Here is a 16,145-nt window from a genome sequence, read left to right on the forward strand (position 1 = left end):
TATAACAATAAGTTGTTATACATATTGCTTGATGTCCTCGTGCTCGAATAAATGTATTGAGAAAAGATAAATGAAAAATACTTGTTCTTTCCTGCATATTTTCTTTGCTGAACTCTGCAACGTTTGTAAAGTCGCCTTTGCTGTACTTTTACAACACTGTTAAGCAATAGTTAACCCTTTAAACCCCAAATTAATTCCAGAAAAATATACCGAATTTCCCAACTTTTTTTTTATGTTGTCATAATTTTTTCTACGTCATTCTGCTTCTGAACATGTACTACTTGATTGGTTTCTGCTTAGAATTAACACAAAAATTAAAAAAAAGAAAAGCTGCTCTTGAGGGCAGCTTTTCCTCAATGCCGAGCATAACTCGTCTTTGGCATTGGGAGCAGTGCAACATCGGGCTGAACATGTGTAACTCGTCATTGGCTATACTGGTACAACCGCCCATGAGCACAGCTTGGGATGGAGGGTTAAAGGGTTAAGGCTACGTAAATGTCACCTGAACAGCCCCCTCCCACCTGCTAGCAGCCACCTGAACCATGTAAACCTAAGCTGCGGTTCCAATAAATTAAATGTTTTCTTAGCAGCTACCTAAATTAAACAAAATAAATACTTGTGCTCAGTGTGCACGGACTAGGCAGTTTTCAGTGCACTCATGTTTGTTAAAGCCCTGTGAATTTTGTGGTATTACGCCGTAAGCACTCCATGCTGCTAGTATAGTGCTAAGAATATTCCTGCATATGGTTTAGTTGATGCGATTGAATTAGTTGACAAATTAGTTATAAATAATAGGTGGAGGTAGTTGGTAGTGGTTTATTTTATGCTATTCAATGTTTGGCTCTGTTTTGTTTTCAGGAGGTTTTGTTACTGAACATGTTAAAAAACGTCAGCTTGGATTTACAAGTGTACAGTAGAATCCCTTTTAGACAAGCACGAAGGGTCCTTGAAGTGTGTTTGTTGCATCAGAACTTCGTCGTAAATCATAACAAATGTTCCCTAACTCAGCTTAATTAAGAAATTTGCATGAAGTTTTTTTGTACATTAAAGTCAGTCTGCTGTATGCTCTGTGCATGGTAAAACACTGAGTTGCTTGTTTGTTTGAACATTTGTTTTGTTTCTTTTGCTTCCTAAATGACTGGCAGGCCAGTGTCTACCTGCCCTCTGAAGCTAGTCGACATTGCCACTGCCTGCCGACGCTGATGTCACAGGCGGCTGCTTTTGGATCGCCCCAAGAAAAGCGCATGTGAGACAAAGCCACACTTTTGTGGTCCTCACTCTCGCAAGATAGTTCTTATGTTAGATGTCCGTACTATGTTGTGAAGTGGTCATGAAAATGGCATTCTCTCACTGTTGTGACCACCACAACTGTTCTAGTCCATCCCTTTCAACAGAGTGGGCATGCCACTACTGTACTACATATGCATTGTAATAAGCACTGGAATGCTTCTGCATGCAGCTGCATTTGGGTTCATTTTGGCTGACATTGGGTGTAGCCACTTTTACAGTCATATTGACAATATGCTTGTACAGTGCCAAGGATAGGATTCTTGGCTTGCAATAACTTGAACGTGGTGTTAATGTGTACCTTTTGTTATCGAAAAAAGGCCTGGTTAGACTTTCTTGTCGTTTAGCCTGTGGCCTTATAGGAAAGCCCAATTTTAGCTAAAGGCTTACTTGTGAAAAGTCTCACATAATTGGGACAGCAAGCTAAAATATGTTTCTTGTGGGAATTTCTCTGCGTTATCCTCTGTTGGTTGCCCAGCATCAATTCAAAAACAAAAGGTCTTTTGCTGCAGAAATATAGTAGTTCAAATTTTGTAATTAGGTTCAATTGCAGTCGGAAGTAGCTTTTTCAGAGAAAAACTGAAGCAAGGAAATGGAGAAAACTTTTCCTTGCAGCCGTGCAAGCACAGCTGTGGCCCGTCTGTCGCGCCTGCACACAACCCGGCGGAAAGGCACAATGCCGAGCAGCCTCTTCCTGGACCAGCTGCTGCAGTTCTGCAGCCCGACTAAACACCGCAGCGGCAACCAGGACTTTTGTGAGGCGGCGGGCAAGGCACGCCTCAACGCCTGCCTGCACAAGGAAACGGACGAGAGTGCCATGCACAGCATCCGAGACTCCCAGGTGCTTGTCAGAGAGTACAACTCCTGGGACTGGTATCTTGTGAGCTCGTTGCTCAAGTGGCCCAGCGAGTCACTGCGTGCACTCAGCGAGAGCACACACAGAACTTTTATTCGCCGCCTCGTCTTCTTCTACAAGCCGAGCAGCCGCCAGTTCTCGCTGATGGAGACCAAGCGTGAGTGTGCGAACCAGATCATCACCGTTGGCTGCCAGCTGTTTGAATTTCTGCTTGAGGCCGACGAAGGTCGAGCCACCGAGTTCATTGAGGACTTCTTGATCGACCTGTGCAACTGCCTTCACGAAGCACAGCTACCTGGGGCTGCCATGTCGGCGCTCTTGGGACCTTCGAGAATGCTGGCGATGGTTTCGCATGCCTACTTCCTATTCATTGGCCGGCTCGCGAGTTCAAGCAAGGGCTCGCGGCTCTTGGAGAGGCTTGGAGTGTATCAGCATATTGTGACACTGGTCACACTGGAAGGCCATGACCTGTACCTGAAGCTGGCACTGGCATCCATGGACTACACTAAGCCGGGCTTTGCAAGGTCCCTGCTGACGACAGCATTGACAACAAAGTGCGAGGTGGGTTGTCATTTTACTTGCACCTTTCTTCTTTCTGGGGTTTTACGTGCCAAAGCCACTTCTGATTATGAGGCACGCCGTAGTGGAGGGCTCTGAATTAATTTTGACCACCTGGGGTGGGGTTCTTTAACGTGCACTACAACGCAAGCACACAGGCGTTTTTGCATTTCTCCTTCACGGGAGTGGGTGTTGATATCATGTGAGCAGGTATTCTGGAATTCAGGAGGATGACTCCTTGTCTGTTGTTAGGCATGTGGTTGCCTGTTATCAGTGCTAGTACTGTACGTAAATTAAGGTTGTCAGTCTTTAAATATCTTTATTGAGAACTACTAGTGTGCTGCCTGTCGGAAATTTTAGATGCCACTCTCTTCTTCGTCATGTGCACGTTTGTACTAGTGAGCCATAAAATATGTAAATGTATTATTTTCTGCATCTGCAGTTGTACTTTGTTGAGGCACTCATTAGTCTAACATATCCTGTTGCTTTATAAGATTGTTTCAAGCGGTTCAAACCAGTCTGCAGAAACAAGAACCCGCACTATTTTTCAAGTTTCTCTTCACTTTAATATTGCTTTTGCACAAATGTGTCCCGACTACTTTTGTTTTCGGTATTATTGGGTAGCCTGTTGATTTTGTAGAGACTAGTGTGCTTGGTTATTTAGACTTTTACATGGCACCACTATGTATGTGCTACAGTCGCTGTGTATAGGCGAGCAATTTTTGTTACTACATGGAGTTTCTGCATGAATATGGTGGTGAAATGGTAGAGCATCCATCTCGTATGCGGGAGGTAACTTGGTTCAAATCTTGGTGCCGCCAAAAACCAAGCATTATTTTTTCTAATGGGTAGAGATGCACCGCGGCCTGGCGCTCCGTTGTTTATATAGGGTCCCATCTCAAAAGGGGGCCCTATGGAGATTTGCGAGGGTCTCTGGCCACTCCTTGTCCCCACCACAGCTTTGGTGAAATAGCCGAGCATCCACCGCTGCTGTGGGAGGCAGACGAGTGCTGCCACCGGGTAACTTCCTGTAAAATAAGCACAAGCACGTTCCCGGCCTGGTGCTCAGCAACTACGAGAGTTCCAGACACTTGGAAGGACGTTCACCTATTGGGAAGTTCAAGACATGTGACCGCCAGACTCCTTTTTGGCGAGTTGTGCGATGTTTTGTTTTGCTTTTTGCAAGACAAACATAGTAGTCTGTACGAACGTCTCCCAAGCAACACATCCCTGGAAAGCCAGACGCCTGGCACCCTTTTTATAAACCTATGGTTGTCCGGCGGTGGCGATCGACCACGCACCTCCCACAGCCAAGCCCAGCGTCCTACCCACAGGGCCATAACTGCTGTTCTCCTTAATGACACCAACACTGTTCTCCTAAATGAAGTTTAGGTCAACATTTCAGACATGGTTCACATGCAATGTGTTGTAAATGTTGATTTTGTGAATGAAATTGCTGCCATATTGGTTTCCCTTTGCAGGAAGCACGACTCTATGCAACAAAGTTCCTTAGAGTCCTACTGCGATTGGAACTCTTGGACTTCAGGAAGTGGGTCATGGAGCTTCTTGTGACTCAGCTCTGTGACCCAAACCGTGCAGTCATGCTGACTGCTGCTTCTATCTTGGATGAAGCCTGTGATGTCAAGGTGTGCATTTATTTTATTGCGAACTGTGCTGTCGAATAAAGAGCTTTAGCATAACAGAGACGTACTGAGCATAGTTGTGTACCGAAATACTGGAGTGTATAGCTCTAACAGTGCTAGTGATAACTTCTTCTGGTGCTGTTTAACCTAAATGCATATAGCATTTACCATATTTATTCGATTATAAGGTGAGTCTGCAGTAGGGGGAACCGAGAAAAAGAACTTAAGTATGCACACTTATATAAGGTGATATAGAGTAGCTGATGGATTAGTCAAACTCTGCAGGGATTTTCTGAAATACTGAATGATTGGAAGCCCCCGGAATAATCGGTGCGGGCTATATGGGAATTTCCCCTTGACGTATGACTTGCTGCTACCAGCACTGGTAATGACACATCTTCCAGTATTCCAGTTTATCTGTACCTTTTGTTTCTGCTGTGCTAAATCGTTCTTCCCATTTTATAAGGCAAATAAAAGCTTGTATTGTTTACTGTGGTGATTCTAGCTCTGAGAAAAATTTGCCGCGAATAAGAGGGACAAAATGTCTCCTCTAAACTACAAAGAAATGTAGCTACTTTAATGAAACTTGCTGGTCTGGTTTAGCGCAAACGGTGATGACAGACAATGCTGCTTTGAGACAACTTGCAGAAGACGAACTGCCCCACTGCTTCAGTTGTATATCGTGCAGTCAGCTTGATCAACTTGCTTTAGCTCTATTGCCACTGAACTTAGGTGACCATAGAGGCCATAGAGCATAGAGGCCAGCATAACATTGAACCATATACAGTTAAATCTGGATATAACGAAATTGACAAATTCCCGAAAAACTGCAATCATGCGATTGGTAACATCACATTTTTATTTAAAAAATGAAACATTCAATTTCCCCTGTGCTTTTCCTGACTTCATATGATTGCAGCTAAGAAAAAATTAAGCTCTTCGGTTCCCCTTATTCTCCTCGGTCAGGGCCTCCGAGTTTTGTTACAGAGAGCTTGATTCAAGATGCTGGTGTGCTGAAGTGCATAAAAATTTGGCAGCATTCAACGTTCTCTGCAACGTTCTCAATAGGCTAGATAGAAGACCGTTCACTTTGAGCAAGATCTTGGGACCATGGCCTCGAATATCACAGCTGCAAAAGGCCACAAAAGCGCTGCTGCGATTTTTAAAAACTACAGGACTGAGTGACCGTCTATGACCCGGACTGATTGATAATCAGTGATAGAACAGAGATCTGTTGCTACGTCCGCGATATCAACAGTGGACTTGCTATTCTTCTCTTAATCTCTCTCTCCCCTTTTTCCTTCCCCCAGTGTAGGGTAGCCAACCGGGCTCAGTCCTGGTTAACCTCCCTGCCTTTCATTAAATCATTTTCTCTCTCTCTCTCTCTTGGCAGCATTCTTTTTTTTTTCATTTTATTGTTTTGTTTGTTTCAATCGCTTATTTTCTTCACTGGCAGGAAAATCTGGAAGCACTGATTGCACTGCGTCCTGTGCTGCTGTCGTTTGGAGACCGAGGCCTGCTCCTGCACATCCGTTTCCTCTCTGTGCCGAGTGGCTTCAAGTACATGCTGGAAGCCGAACTGCTAGGCCATCAGCTGCACACGTGGGACGAGGTTAGTTCAAGCATGCCTATGGCTGGTTGGCCAATGTTGTTTCTGTAACTGAATTTCTTCTTTCTTTCCTTAAAAGTCTTCAAAGTTTCTCCAGCCACTTGTCAGGGCTGTTCGAGTTTATTGGCATTCTAGCGTTGTTTTTTTTTTCTCTCTTTTGTCAAGAATGGTACTTTCATGTACCATTCTTGACCATTCTTTAGCTAAAGCAGAGTCCTTCCATGTTTTTCTGGTCACGAAACTCCGCCGTCACGCTATGGGAGAGGTTCATACGCTGCCCAAAGCTGCCGCGACGCGGCGCCACTACGCATCGGAGGGCATCGTTCGCGTACCGAAACGCTTGCTTGGTGCGAGGCGAGCTGAGTGATCGGGTGCAGTTCTGTGTATGTGCTGCGCTATTTTTCGAGTGCTGGACTGTTTAGTTGAAGTGGCGGGGTGGGACAACGATGCCGAACACGTGTTGCGTGCCGGGTTGCCGTTCCGGCTACAAGGGCACGACCGAAAAGGTGTCGTTGTTCCGTTTGCCTATTGACAAGGAGCTGCGCGAGAAATGGAAGTGGGCCATACCGCGGCAGGAAGGTGGCGGTTTTAACTTCGAATGCGCGAAACATTTCGACGCCTCCGACATCGTCACTGCGTACAATTTCAACATCAACGGCGACGCCGTGTCCCTGGAGCGTGGGCAGCCGACGCTGAAGACTAACGCCATTCCAAGGATTTTTGAAGGCCTTCCAGCGTACCTCACGAAGCCCAAACCTATATTTGCATTATGATTTGTTGAGCAAGTTGTGTGTGCATGTTTAAGTAACAGCTGAAGAAGTGGAATAGTGGTATCTCTAACCAGCCATATTTTTAAAATTGCTGTATTTGTGATGTGGCTACTTGTGTTCGTTTGAGTTGTTTTGCCATGTGTTATGAAATGCCTATGCTTTACACTTTCTTGTTTATAGAAACAATCTTATGCATTGTGCATTTATTGCCATTCGTTTGCTGGTGTTTGTTTCCTGCCCCTTAATACATATCTCTCACGTTTGATGTTTTTTTCTTTATGCTTATTACATCAGATTATTATATCTTTATGCTTATTATATCAGTGCTTTTAACAACTTCTTGCATTGTGAATGGTGGAACATTCATGACCGGACACCTCTTTGTGCTGTTTGTATTTCGCTCCACTTATTTTGCATGATAAATAAATGATCATGCTTGTATGTTGTTTTTGCACCAACACGTTTTATTTCTTTTCTTAATCGAATTATAAAGCAGTTTTTTTTTTTTTTTCGACCATGATAAGAATATCAGGACCGGTGATTACAACATTTTAACATCCTGTAAATAGTTGCGCATTAAGAACCAAAATACCTAGTCTCATCGCTTCTGCGTCGAAACCACGAGCAGCTTGAATAAGTGTTGGGCTTACTGACGCTTCTAAAAGACTGCTTGCTAAGGCAATTGCCTAATTACAATACAGCTAGTTTCAACTGTGCAGGTCCTAACACTTCACGTTCGCCTTAATCCGTTGCTAAAAGTCGCACCGAAGACATTTAGTAGTGAATTTTGTCTTGCATTTATTTATCCTCCCTAAATCTCATTCAGAAATGGCATCGTTTTGCAGAGAAATCTGAAGCGCTCGGAGCAGCTCAATTTCCTTTTCATTGTCATTAAGCATTCTACAGAAGCAGTCTTTTGCAATAACAATTTCATACTTTTGATCTCCGGATAAGATACTGCCCACAATTTAACAGAAAGTGAACAGCTGTGCTCGGTGAACAATCTGACGCTATGCGCGCAACGGAGAGTTGGCGCTTACTTGCGGGGGTGCAACAGCCCATAGGTTTCATCTGGTGATAAGTGGGACCAGTGGCGCTTTGTGCGAATGCGCGGTGTCTAATTTCAGGCAATTATTAAACAGCGGAGCCTACCGAAGTGTTGAGGCGAACGGCGATGACGAAGAAATATGGACCGAGACCGCCCGGCCGTGCACAGCGGACGCATTTCGACGGGGGCGAAATGTAAAACACCCGTTTATTTAAATTTAGGTGCATTTTAAAGGATCCCAGGTGGTCAAAATTATTCCTGAGTCCACCACTACGGCGTGCCTCATAATCGTATGGCGGTTGTGACTCAAAATCCCAGAATTTTTTTTGGTCCGAGACCGCCGCAAGCTCCATGTTATGAGCGGCTTTTTTTTCGTCCCGGGCGCTCATATCATGGCAGAAGACGCAATCAGGCAGTTATTTAAGCATGTGGAATGTTAAAAATAGTTACGTGAAAGTAAACCGACGGTTGTGGAAGTTGAGAAAGCTAGAATACCGAGGCTGCCCCACACACAACCACAGCGGTAGCGGCGTTCACATGCCCTCCCATGCACGGTCGCGCCTCTAGTGGCGGGCGCTGGCTCTATATGAAACTGAGGCGGCAGTTTCGTGACCAGAAAAGCATGGAAGGACTCTGGCTAAAGGAAGCTAAAGAAAAAATATGTTCAATTTAATTTCCAAATTGCACTTCTACAATACCAAGAAAAGCCACTCTTACTGTCAGAGCAATCTTTGGAAGCCAGAGAAATGGCACAAAAGCAAAAGACAGCTAGCGATGCCACCTCAGTGTTCCCGCATTGGCTCGGTGCAACGTCATGGATTTTGACATTGTCTGCGACATTGTCTGCTTGGGGCCCAGTTAATTTCTTATTAGTAGAAATGGAGTACATTGTGTTCTAAAAGAGCCAGAGACTGAAATTGGCAAGTTTCGAGTGATGTAATTGTGCCACAGTGGCCAACATTAAAAAAAATACATTGAAATTCTTGATTTGCACTGCTGTACTGGCACTGAGTTTCTGTCACAAAACTTCTGTCACAAAGCATTTGTTTTTTCTTCAAGCAATCAACCTTTTACTGTTAAACTAACAAAATAAAGATTTTTAGGAATACTATATCAATCTAAACTGAACTGATTTAGCGTTTCTCTTTAGTGTCCATGAAAGGGAACATTGCAGCTCCCAGTTCTCATTGGTGCTCTAGCTACAAGTGCTGACTGAACCTATATCAATGCGATCACTGCACAGTTTTGTAGAAAGGTGCCAGTGCCATCAACTACAAGTAATCTGCTGCAAAGCTGGGTGATTGTACCCCTGCCAGAGGGAAAAATTGGCACGTGCTCTGCACTCATGTGCTCCCTTTATAACCATATCGCACTGCACATTGTCACCCTTGTGAGTGTTCCTGCATGGTCAAATTTTTTAGGTGGCCGGCATTGGTACATTCATTTGGATGCTTAACTCTTGTAGGAAACAATAACATTAGCCTAAATGTTTTGTGTAGTGCACTGTGGTGATCTAATCAGTGGTAACCAACCACCTTGCAGTTGTTTTGTCAATGTTTTTAAGAAACTTAGCCGTCTCTCTGAATGTATGCTAAAGTGTGTGGCCATCACTGATTAGACCAAGGCAATTTCAGCGATTGCTTGACGAGCCTGTGTGGCTGACTTCACGAATGAGCACATTTAGTTAAACCTACCCTCTCCTTTTTGTACAGGTTGATAATCTTCGGTATGTGAAGATTGTTGAAGACGCCATCAGCCAGGCTGTCACCTGGCATCAGCGAGGTGAAGATGGAACCTATGGAAGGCGGAGCAGCAACACGAGGTTTGTGATTGTGTGTTTGTGTACTCTTATTTTAGATTGTATCATTCCGCAGTCATGATTCAGAGGGGTGTAGATTGGTTGCACTTCAGGCATTAGTTGCTTTCATTGCATGTACCTTGTGCACATTGAGCCTGGTGTTTTCTGCACGAAGTGTGATGTAGGCCTTCTGTTTAATGAGCCTATCCATTATCGAGACTAGATCATATAAGCTATTAAACTTGAAGTGCGGTGGCTGCATGCATATACCATATTTACACAATTGGAAGTTGACTCGAATGTACATCGACCCGCCAAATTGCATGTCATGGAAAAAAACCTGAGCGCCCTTCCAACTCTCTGTGAAGAGGGAAGACCAGTTGGTCTCTATTTTACGCCACTTCACGTGACAAAGGCCACAGTGGCCGCCGCAAGGGGGCGCGATGCTTCATAGCGATGCAACTTTCAGTCGGCGCCACAAGAGGGCACAACACTCCAGAGTGATGTGCACTACGCACAGACGAAGAACCTACACACGATATAGGAGAAACTACAGCGTCCTTTATTAAAAATTGATATGCCAATCGCAGTGCGCGTACTAGCGCTGACGCGCTTACGTGGCCTGCCAGGGTGAGCTACGTCATGTAATGAAGAAGTAAACATAAGATCCTGCGAAAAGCGCAGGTGTGGTGCAGTAAGTTTTTTACGATCCTAAAGTTTAAAAACGCCACCATCCCGACATTTTCATACCACGCCACAAGGTGGTGTGATGCATCAGAAATTGTTGATCTGCTTCCGGTCTGTTGCCTGACACGCTCTTCCTGAACCTAGCCTATTGACCCTTTTCGCGGCGATCCCGTGGGCGCATGCCATGTTTGATCACGTGGTGACGCGTCCATTGCTTGCCTCAACTGCCTCCGTTGCCTCCTTGTTTACAATGGGAGTGTATGACGCCGGCGCCGCTTAGAAAACCTCTGTTTTGGGGAGATATCGTAAACGGTGACTGGGTGAACGACACGAAGCTTTGATCACAGCTTCAGAGGACATGCAAAAGCGCTTTCGGAGCTGATTAGCCTATGTTCAAACGGCGCAAGCAGCGTATTATGCTTGTTCTAAAAGTAGGGCTAAATATGTATTTCAAGTTATCCAAACATTCCGCTCATGAATTGAATCAGGATTAGTGTGTTTTGCTCTTTCTACTTTATTTGGCAAATATTTTGAAGCAGCGGCTTGTCAGTTTCTGACATAGTGAAGTTCCTCGGTACGGCCACTATCTGATTATTTTCTGCCTAATCGCTCGCGGGTGTGCTCAGTTCCGATAGATTTGTTCTTGCTGTGCAGAAGGCTTGAAACGTAGCTGTTTTGTACGTTGTAATACCTTGTAGCAAATATATATTACAGCTAGTAACTCGCTTACTCTTGCAGACCGTCACGCCCATTCACTTATTCTTGACACGTTGGCGAAAGAGTGGATGTAAGTTTCCGTGCTGGTTGGATATAGATGTGCGTAAATACTGTGCGCGAAACCTACTATGACAGGAGGCGGCGCTACTCCCGTTATCATTGTTTAAAGAGCAGTACTCACTCTTGCTGATGTACTGGGACTGAAGCCCTTTCTTTGAAGGTTAGCAATACAACGCAGGCGGATGAGCAAATTTGTGTATCCGCGAGGAGAGCTGTACATCTCGAAGTGCCGGAAAAACGTACGGACAATTGCAGCAGCGGTCCGCGAACTTGGCCCCACATATTCATTACATTCCTTATTATGCCAGTCACTATTTTTGCAGCCAACTACTGCACACGTCTTCAATCCCCATGATTCAAACCAGCGTGAATGGAGCACAGTGCATTAGCAAAAAATCAGTAGCATTTCCGACAGCTGATCGCACAGAAGCAAGGTAGAAGCGGTAATGGTTTCGTATTCGTGCGCGGTCGCTGAGGAGAGGTATGGCACGCCGCCGTAAGCGCCATCTCGTTTCTCTAAAACAAACTACTCCGCGAAAAGGGTCAATAACAGCTTCGCTGTAAAAAAAAACAAAAAGTGGGAATGCTCATAGGTGCATTCTGTAAACATAATCAATCACTGCTGTGATCCCACAAATGAGCCCTCTTCATAAACATCCATGCCCAAAACCTGTTAGTTTTGAAGTTTGTCCTGGGTATTCCCACTTTTTAAGCGAAGACGTGGGCTTATTGCATGACCATGTCAGTGGCAGGGTCCGATCGCTCATTTCAGTGACGTACGCCACAAGCTTGGCCTGTAGTTCCGTAAAGCGTCCCGGCTTCGGCTCACGGAGACCTGTTGCCGTCACAGCTGAAATTTTAACCTCGCTGCAGCCGCCACTCCCGCACCACCCATTTCAATACGTCGAACTTGCGACCCGCCGCGCAGTTGTTTGTTTATTAGGCGTAAAGAATGGCAGCCCTTTTGAACGTTGCCTGGAACGAGTGCCAAATGCTTATTGGACACAGAGCACTAATAGCAATTGATGGAGCATGACATTAAAACATGGCCGGCAGACAAGTCAAACACTGAAACGAAGAGCCCAGGAGAAATGCGTGAGCAGTTTCGGCTCATTCGTCAACTATCGACACTCCCGTGGGCGCCATGTGTGCAGTAAAAGTTTTTGAAAATTGAGAAATCCTTCCAGACAAGTGTGCGGAATAGCTGAATGTTATCTCTAGAGCTGTAGAGCAAACAAAATTGTAGCGTCCCTGTTATCTAGTTCGTCTCGCCTTTATTGGCGGTGCCATGCTTTGGTTTCAATTGTAAGTCGGCCCCCCATTTTGTATTTTCAAATAATAATAACAAAGTTGACTTACAAACATGTCAATACAGTAGATTGTGAATGGGGAGAGCCACCCACTGGTAAGCAGAATGTAGTGCCCAATCAAAAGATTGTAAATTGATTGATTGACTAGTAACAATTAAGGGCCAGCCAGCAAGCTGTATCGCCATTACGTGGCACTGGACTGATTCCCACTACTTGCAAGGTTAGAAAACCAGCTCAGTTCTGGTTTTTGGTCTAGTAGAGTGCAAAATCGTTGGATTTCTTGCTGCACAACTGATCTAGCAAAGGAGTTGTTTTTCGTGCTCCCTTTTCATTCGAATTTGACCGACACAGCCTGGAATTGAACACAACTTGGTGTTCTAGCTCATGGATTGAGCTCGCGAGATTTTCTTTTGCTATTGAGCAGTGAAGGACTCTGTTGAGAATGATAGGTAACCTCACATTGCCATGTTTCCTTTTGCAGACTCAAAGTGCAAGACGTGTTTGCTCCTCCACATCTCTATGGCCAGCTGGTGCAGCACAAGGAAGGACTGGAATACCTGCAGAAGCACGGTTGCCTGGAGCGCCACTGCGAGACTGTCATCTCTGGGGACATGTCGAATGAGGAGTCCCTCCTGCGGCTGAAGGCATCGTTGTGGACAGTGGTAGGCATTTTTTGTGTCCTTGGTTGATAAAAGTTGATTCACGTGCAACAGAGGTCCATCTTTTGAGGCTCACTAAAGGGAGACACAAGCTAAACTGATACATTAGCACTGCAAAATGTCCAGACCATCACTTATACAGTAGAACTCCGCTGATACGTTTTTCACGGGACAGTTAAAAAAAAAAAAAAAAAAAAAAAAAACATCGCAAGAGTCGAGAAACAGGAAAAATTGAGAAATGTGAGTAGTGGTGAACTGCACACAATTTTCCTTGAATTCTTACGTTTAAACGTGAGAATTAAAACGTATGAGTAACGGCGGGGAATAGAAAAACTTCGTTATATCCAGGAATTTGTTATATGGCGGTACGTTATAAGCAGGTTTAACTGTACAATCATATTATCGCAATGGTACAGGCAAAACACCCCAACACTGCCAAATACACTTCCGCCCATTTGAAGTGCACGTGTTTGAAGAAATCTGTTAGTCTAAGAATCACTGTGAAGATTGTGGAAACAATAGCTAACTACCACCCTTCCAGATTTTCGGATTCAAAATTGTTCCTCTTGTCACACTGAGAATGATCTTGTATGCTGAGAAGGAACGCTCGACGGCAGTGAACACCTTAAAAAGTAAATTGCAAACAAAACAAAAGCCGTGTGCACATCACATTTTTCTTTTTTCTTTTGCTCTTTACTCTCCTTTCCCCTGACGGCTCTCCGCAATTTCGTATTCGCCAACCGCGGCGCGTCCTATTTCACTGCTGTTAGCGGTTGTTTTCCGAAAGTTGGTTGAACTTGATGACTAGGTTGAACCCCATAGAGTTCCGAACAGTCGATGTTGCCCGGTAACATGAATAACAGTCTCTAACTGCACTCGAAAGTGAAACTTGAGGCTAAATAGTGTTCATATAGGCGCCGATATTGAAAATACCGTATTTACACGATTGTAAGTCGACTCGAATGTAGGTCGACTCCCCCAAAATTGCATGTCTCAAAAAAAAAAAGGGGGGGGGGGGGAGAAAAACCACGCGAGTGCATTTCACTCAAGGGAAATTTATTGATGGGGTTGCTAAGACTACTCATCGTCACTAGAGTTGACCTCACTGGTACTGCTGCCATCATAGCTGCTGCGGTCCCACAGCACGTCGTCATCAAGTGTGAGTCCACACTTCGCGAACGACCGCACCACGACATCGCGCGGTACAGCCGCCCACGCAGAGAGGACCCACCCGCACACAGTAGCCAGGGAGGCCAAATTTCCTCGCGCTGAAGCCGCCACTGCCGCACCACACGTTCACTGACTCCAGACTTGCGTCCCGCTGCGCAGTTGTTAGCTTCCTCGGCATGGAGGATAGCAGCCCGTTTGAACGCTACTGAGAACGAGCGCCGAAAGTTCTTGGCACTCATGACAGGCGCGACGATTCAGCACAACAGAAGTGACAGATGCGTGCGGCCGTCGAAAACAATCGTATCTCAAACAAAAGCTCTTCCGCCAACTACTAATACCCCCCTAACGGCGGCTCTTCCGCCAGCTACCAATACCCCCCAAACGGCAGCTCTTCCATGATCGATGCTCCCACTAGAGCCGTGCGCTCGCGGTGCACGCAATCAAAATGTATGCAATACGGTAAATTAATACGCTACGCTTCTACCGTAACCATAAAAACGTAGGTGCAAAGTTGTAACCACGCCATAGCGCCCCTGATTTCTCGTTTCTCTTGCCGTTACTAGCGGTACACAGTTCGGTTTCGATTCTAAGTCGACCCCCCAACTTTGGATTGCCAAATTTGAAAAAATGGGTCGACCTACAATCGTGTAAATACGGTAGGCATTTATAGGCATTTAGGCACAAACACCAAAATAGGCATTTATAGGCACTATAAAAAACACTATAAAAGCGATTCTTAACCTCTAATTCATGCTGATATATCAAAGTGGGGCGATAGGAGCGCTAGGAACAAAAAAGGCATTTGCCTAAAATCCGGTCTCTAGTGATGTTTGATTGTCGCTAGGCGTGGTTTCTAAGTCTAGGGGACAAGAGCGCTCACAAGCGATTTGCTCACCCTCATATTTTCCAGGGCCATGTTGGAACATCACCAGAAGGCTTTGCGCTTGTGGCAGATGCAGACGTGCTGCCCTCTATTGTCAGAATGGCTCAGGAGTCTCCGGTGTACTCGATCAGAGGGTGAGTTTTACTTTTGGTGGCATTGTGTCCTGAATGTTGGTTTGGTACACAAATGACTTCACGTTGTGCGTGGCAAATGCTTTGGGGTCTAGTCATTGCCAAAAGTTTTGACTCCACTTCATGTTGCTGTATGGAGTAGAATGAACCTAGGTTCCAAATCATCCATTCACGTGAACACAGTAATTCCGTGGGATGTAGTCAATAAATCAGCAGTTTGTTATATTCAGGCTTGCCGTGGTGTGGTTACTAATATTCGTAGTGCAACTCAAACCTAGTCTCTATATATGGGCTAGGCTGTACTGGGGCTCCTGCTGAAATTTTGTTGCTCCAGAGCCACAAAACTTGGGACAGAACTCATCACTTTTATGAGCTCTAGAGTGGCGGGCATGTTTCAGGAGCTCGGCTGACATGAGCTGTCATTCACGGATTAGATTCAAGGCTTTTGATGAAGACTACAAAAGTGTGGAGGCAATGCTGCCTTCATAGGCACAGTTTTCTCCTTGTTTGTTGATGGTCAACACAGACACTGCACGGCTATCACGCTGATAGTGCTGTTGTGCTGCATTGTTCTTTTTTACTAAATGGAAAATTCATACCCTTTTACCATGCAGAGTGAAGTTGCTCTTTCATGAACCAAAGTTATATTTCACTTGTGTGCAGCTTGATTTTTGGTGTGCTTCCATAAAACTTGTGATGCAACGTGATGCTTGGTGTAGTGCAAATGACCGACTACAATAAAGCCTCGGTAATTCGGCGCTCATTAATTCGGAAATTCGGGTAATTCGGTTGTGCCGTCTGGTCCCATCAAACATGTACATAATCCTGTGGCATGAAACTAGTTAATTAGGACGTATTTGCCGTACTATGGTTAATTCAGACAGTCTGCGGAGCTCAGAGGCACGCGAGGCGTCCAAGATCGGGTGGCACTAGGGGTGTTCAAATCACACCATCAGCGA

The 16,145-nt window shown here is 45.1% G+C and overlaps 1 protein-coding gene across 1 annotated transcript in view; it reads left to right on the plus strand.

Annotated features, from left to right (window-relative positions):
• The window catches only part of LOC119433358 (rapamycin-insensitive companion of mTOR), a 61,903-nt gene that overhangs the window by 24,145 nt on the left and 21,613 nt on the right, over positions 1 to 16,145 (plus strand). The window contains exons 13-19 of the mRNA XM_037700517.2: positions 1,146 to 1,246; positions 1,903 to 2,704; positions 4,183 to 4,347; positions 5,801 to 5,956; positions 9,484 to 9,593; positions 12,825 to 13,005; positions 15,083 to 15,189. Of these exons, the coding sequence (XP_037556445.1) occupies positions 1,146 to 1,246; positions 1,903 to 2,704; positions 4,183 to 4,347; positions 5,801 to 5,956; positions 9,484 to 9,593; positions 12,825 to 13,005; positions 15,083 to 15,189 (1,622 nt within the window). The remainder of the gene's footprint in view (positions 1 to 1,145; positions 1,247 to 1,902; positions 2,705 to 4,182; positions 4,348 to 5,800; positions 5,957 to 9,483; positions 9,594 to 12,824; positions 13,006 to 15,082; positions 15,190 to 16,145) is intronic.

The sequence above is a fragment of the Dermacentor silvarum genome, chromosome 11 (assembly GCF_013339745.2).
Source record: "Dermacentor silvarum isolate Dsil-2018 chromosome 11, BIME_Dsil_1.4, whole genome shotgun sequence".
Taxonomy (NCBI): domain Eukaryota; kingdom Metazoa; phylum Arthropoda; class Arachnida; order Ixodida; family Ixodidae; genus Dermacentor; species Dermacentor silvarum.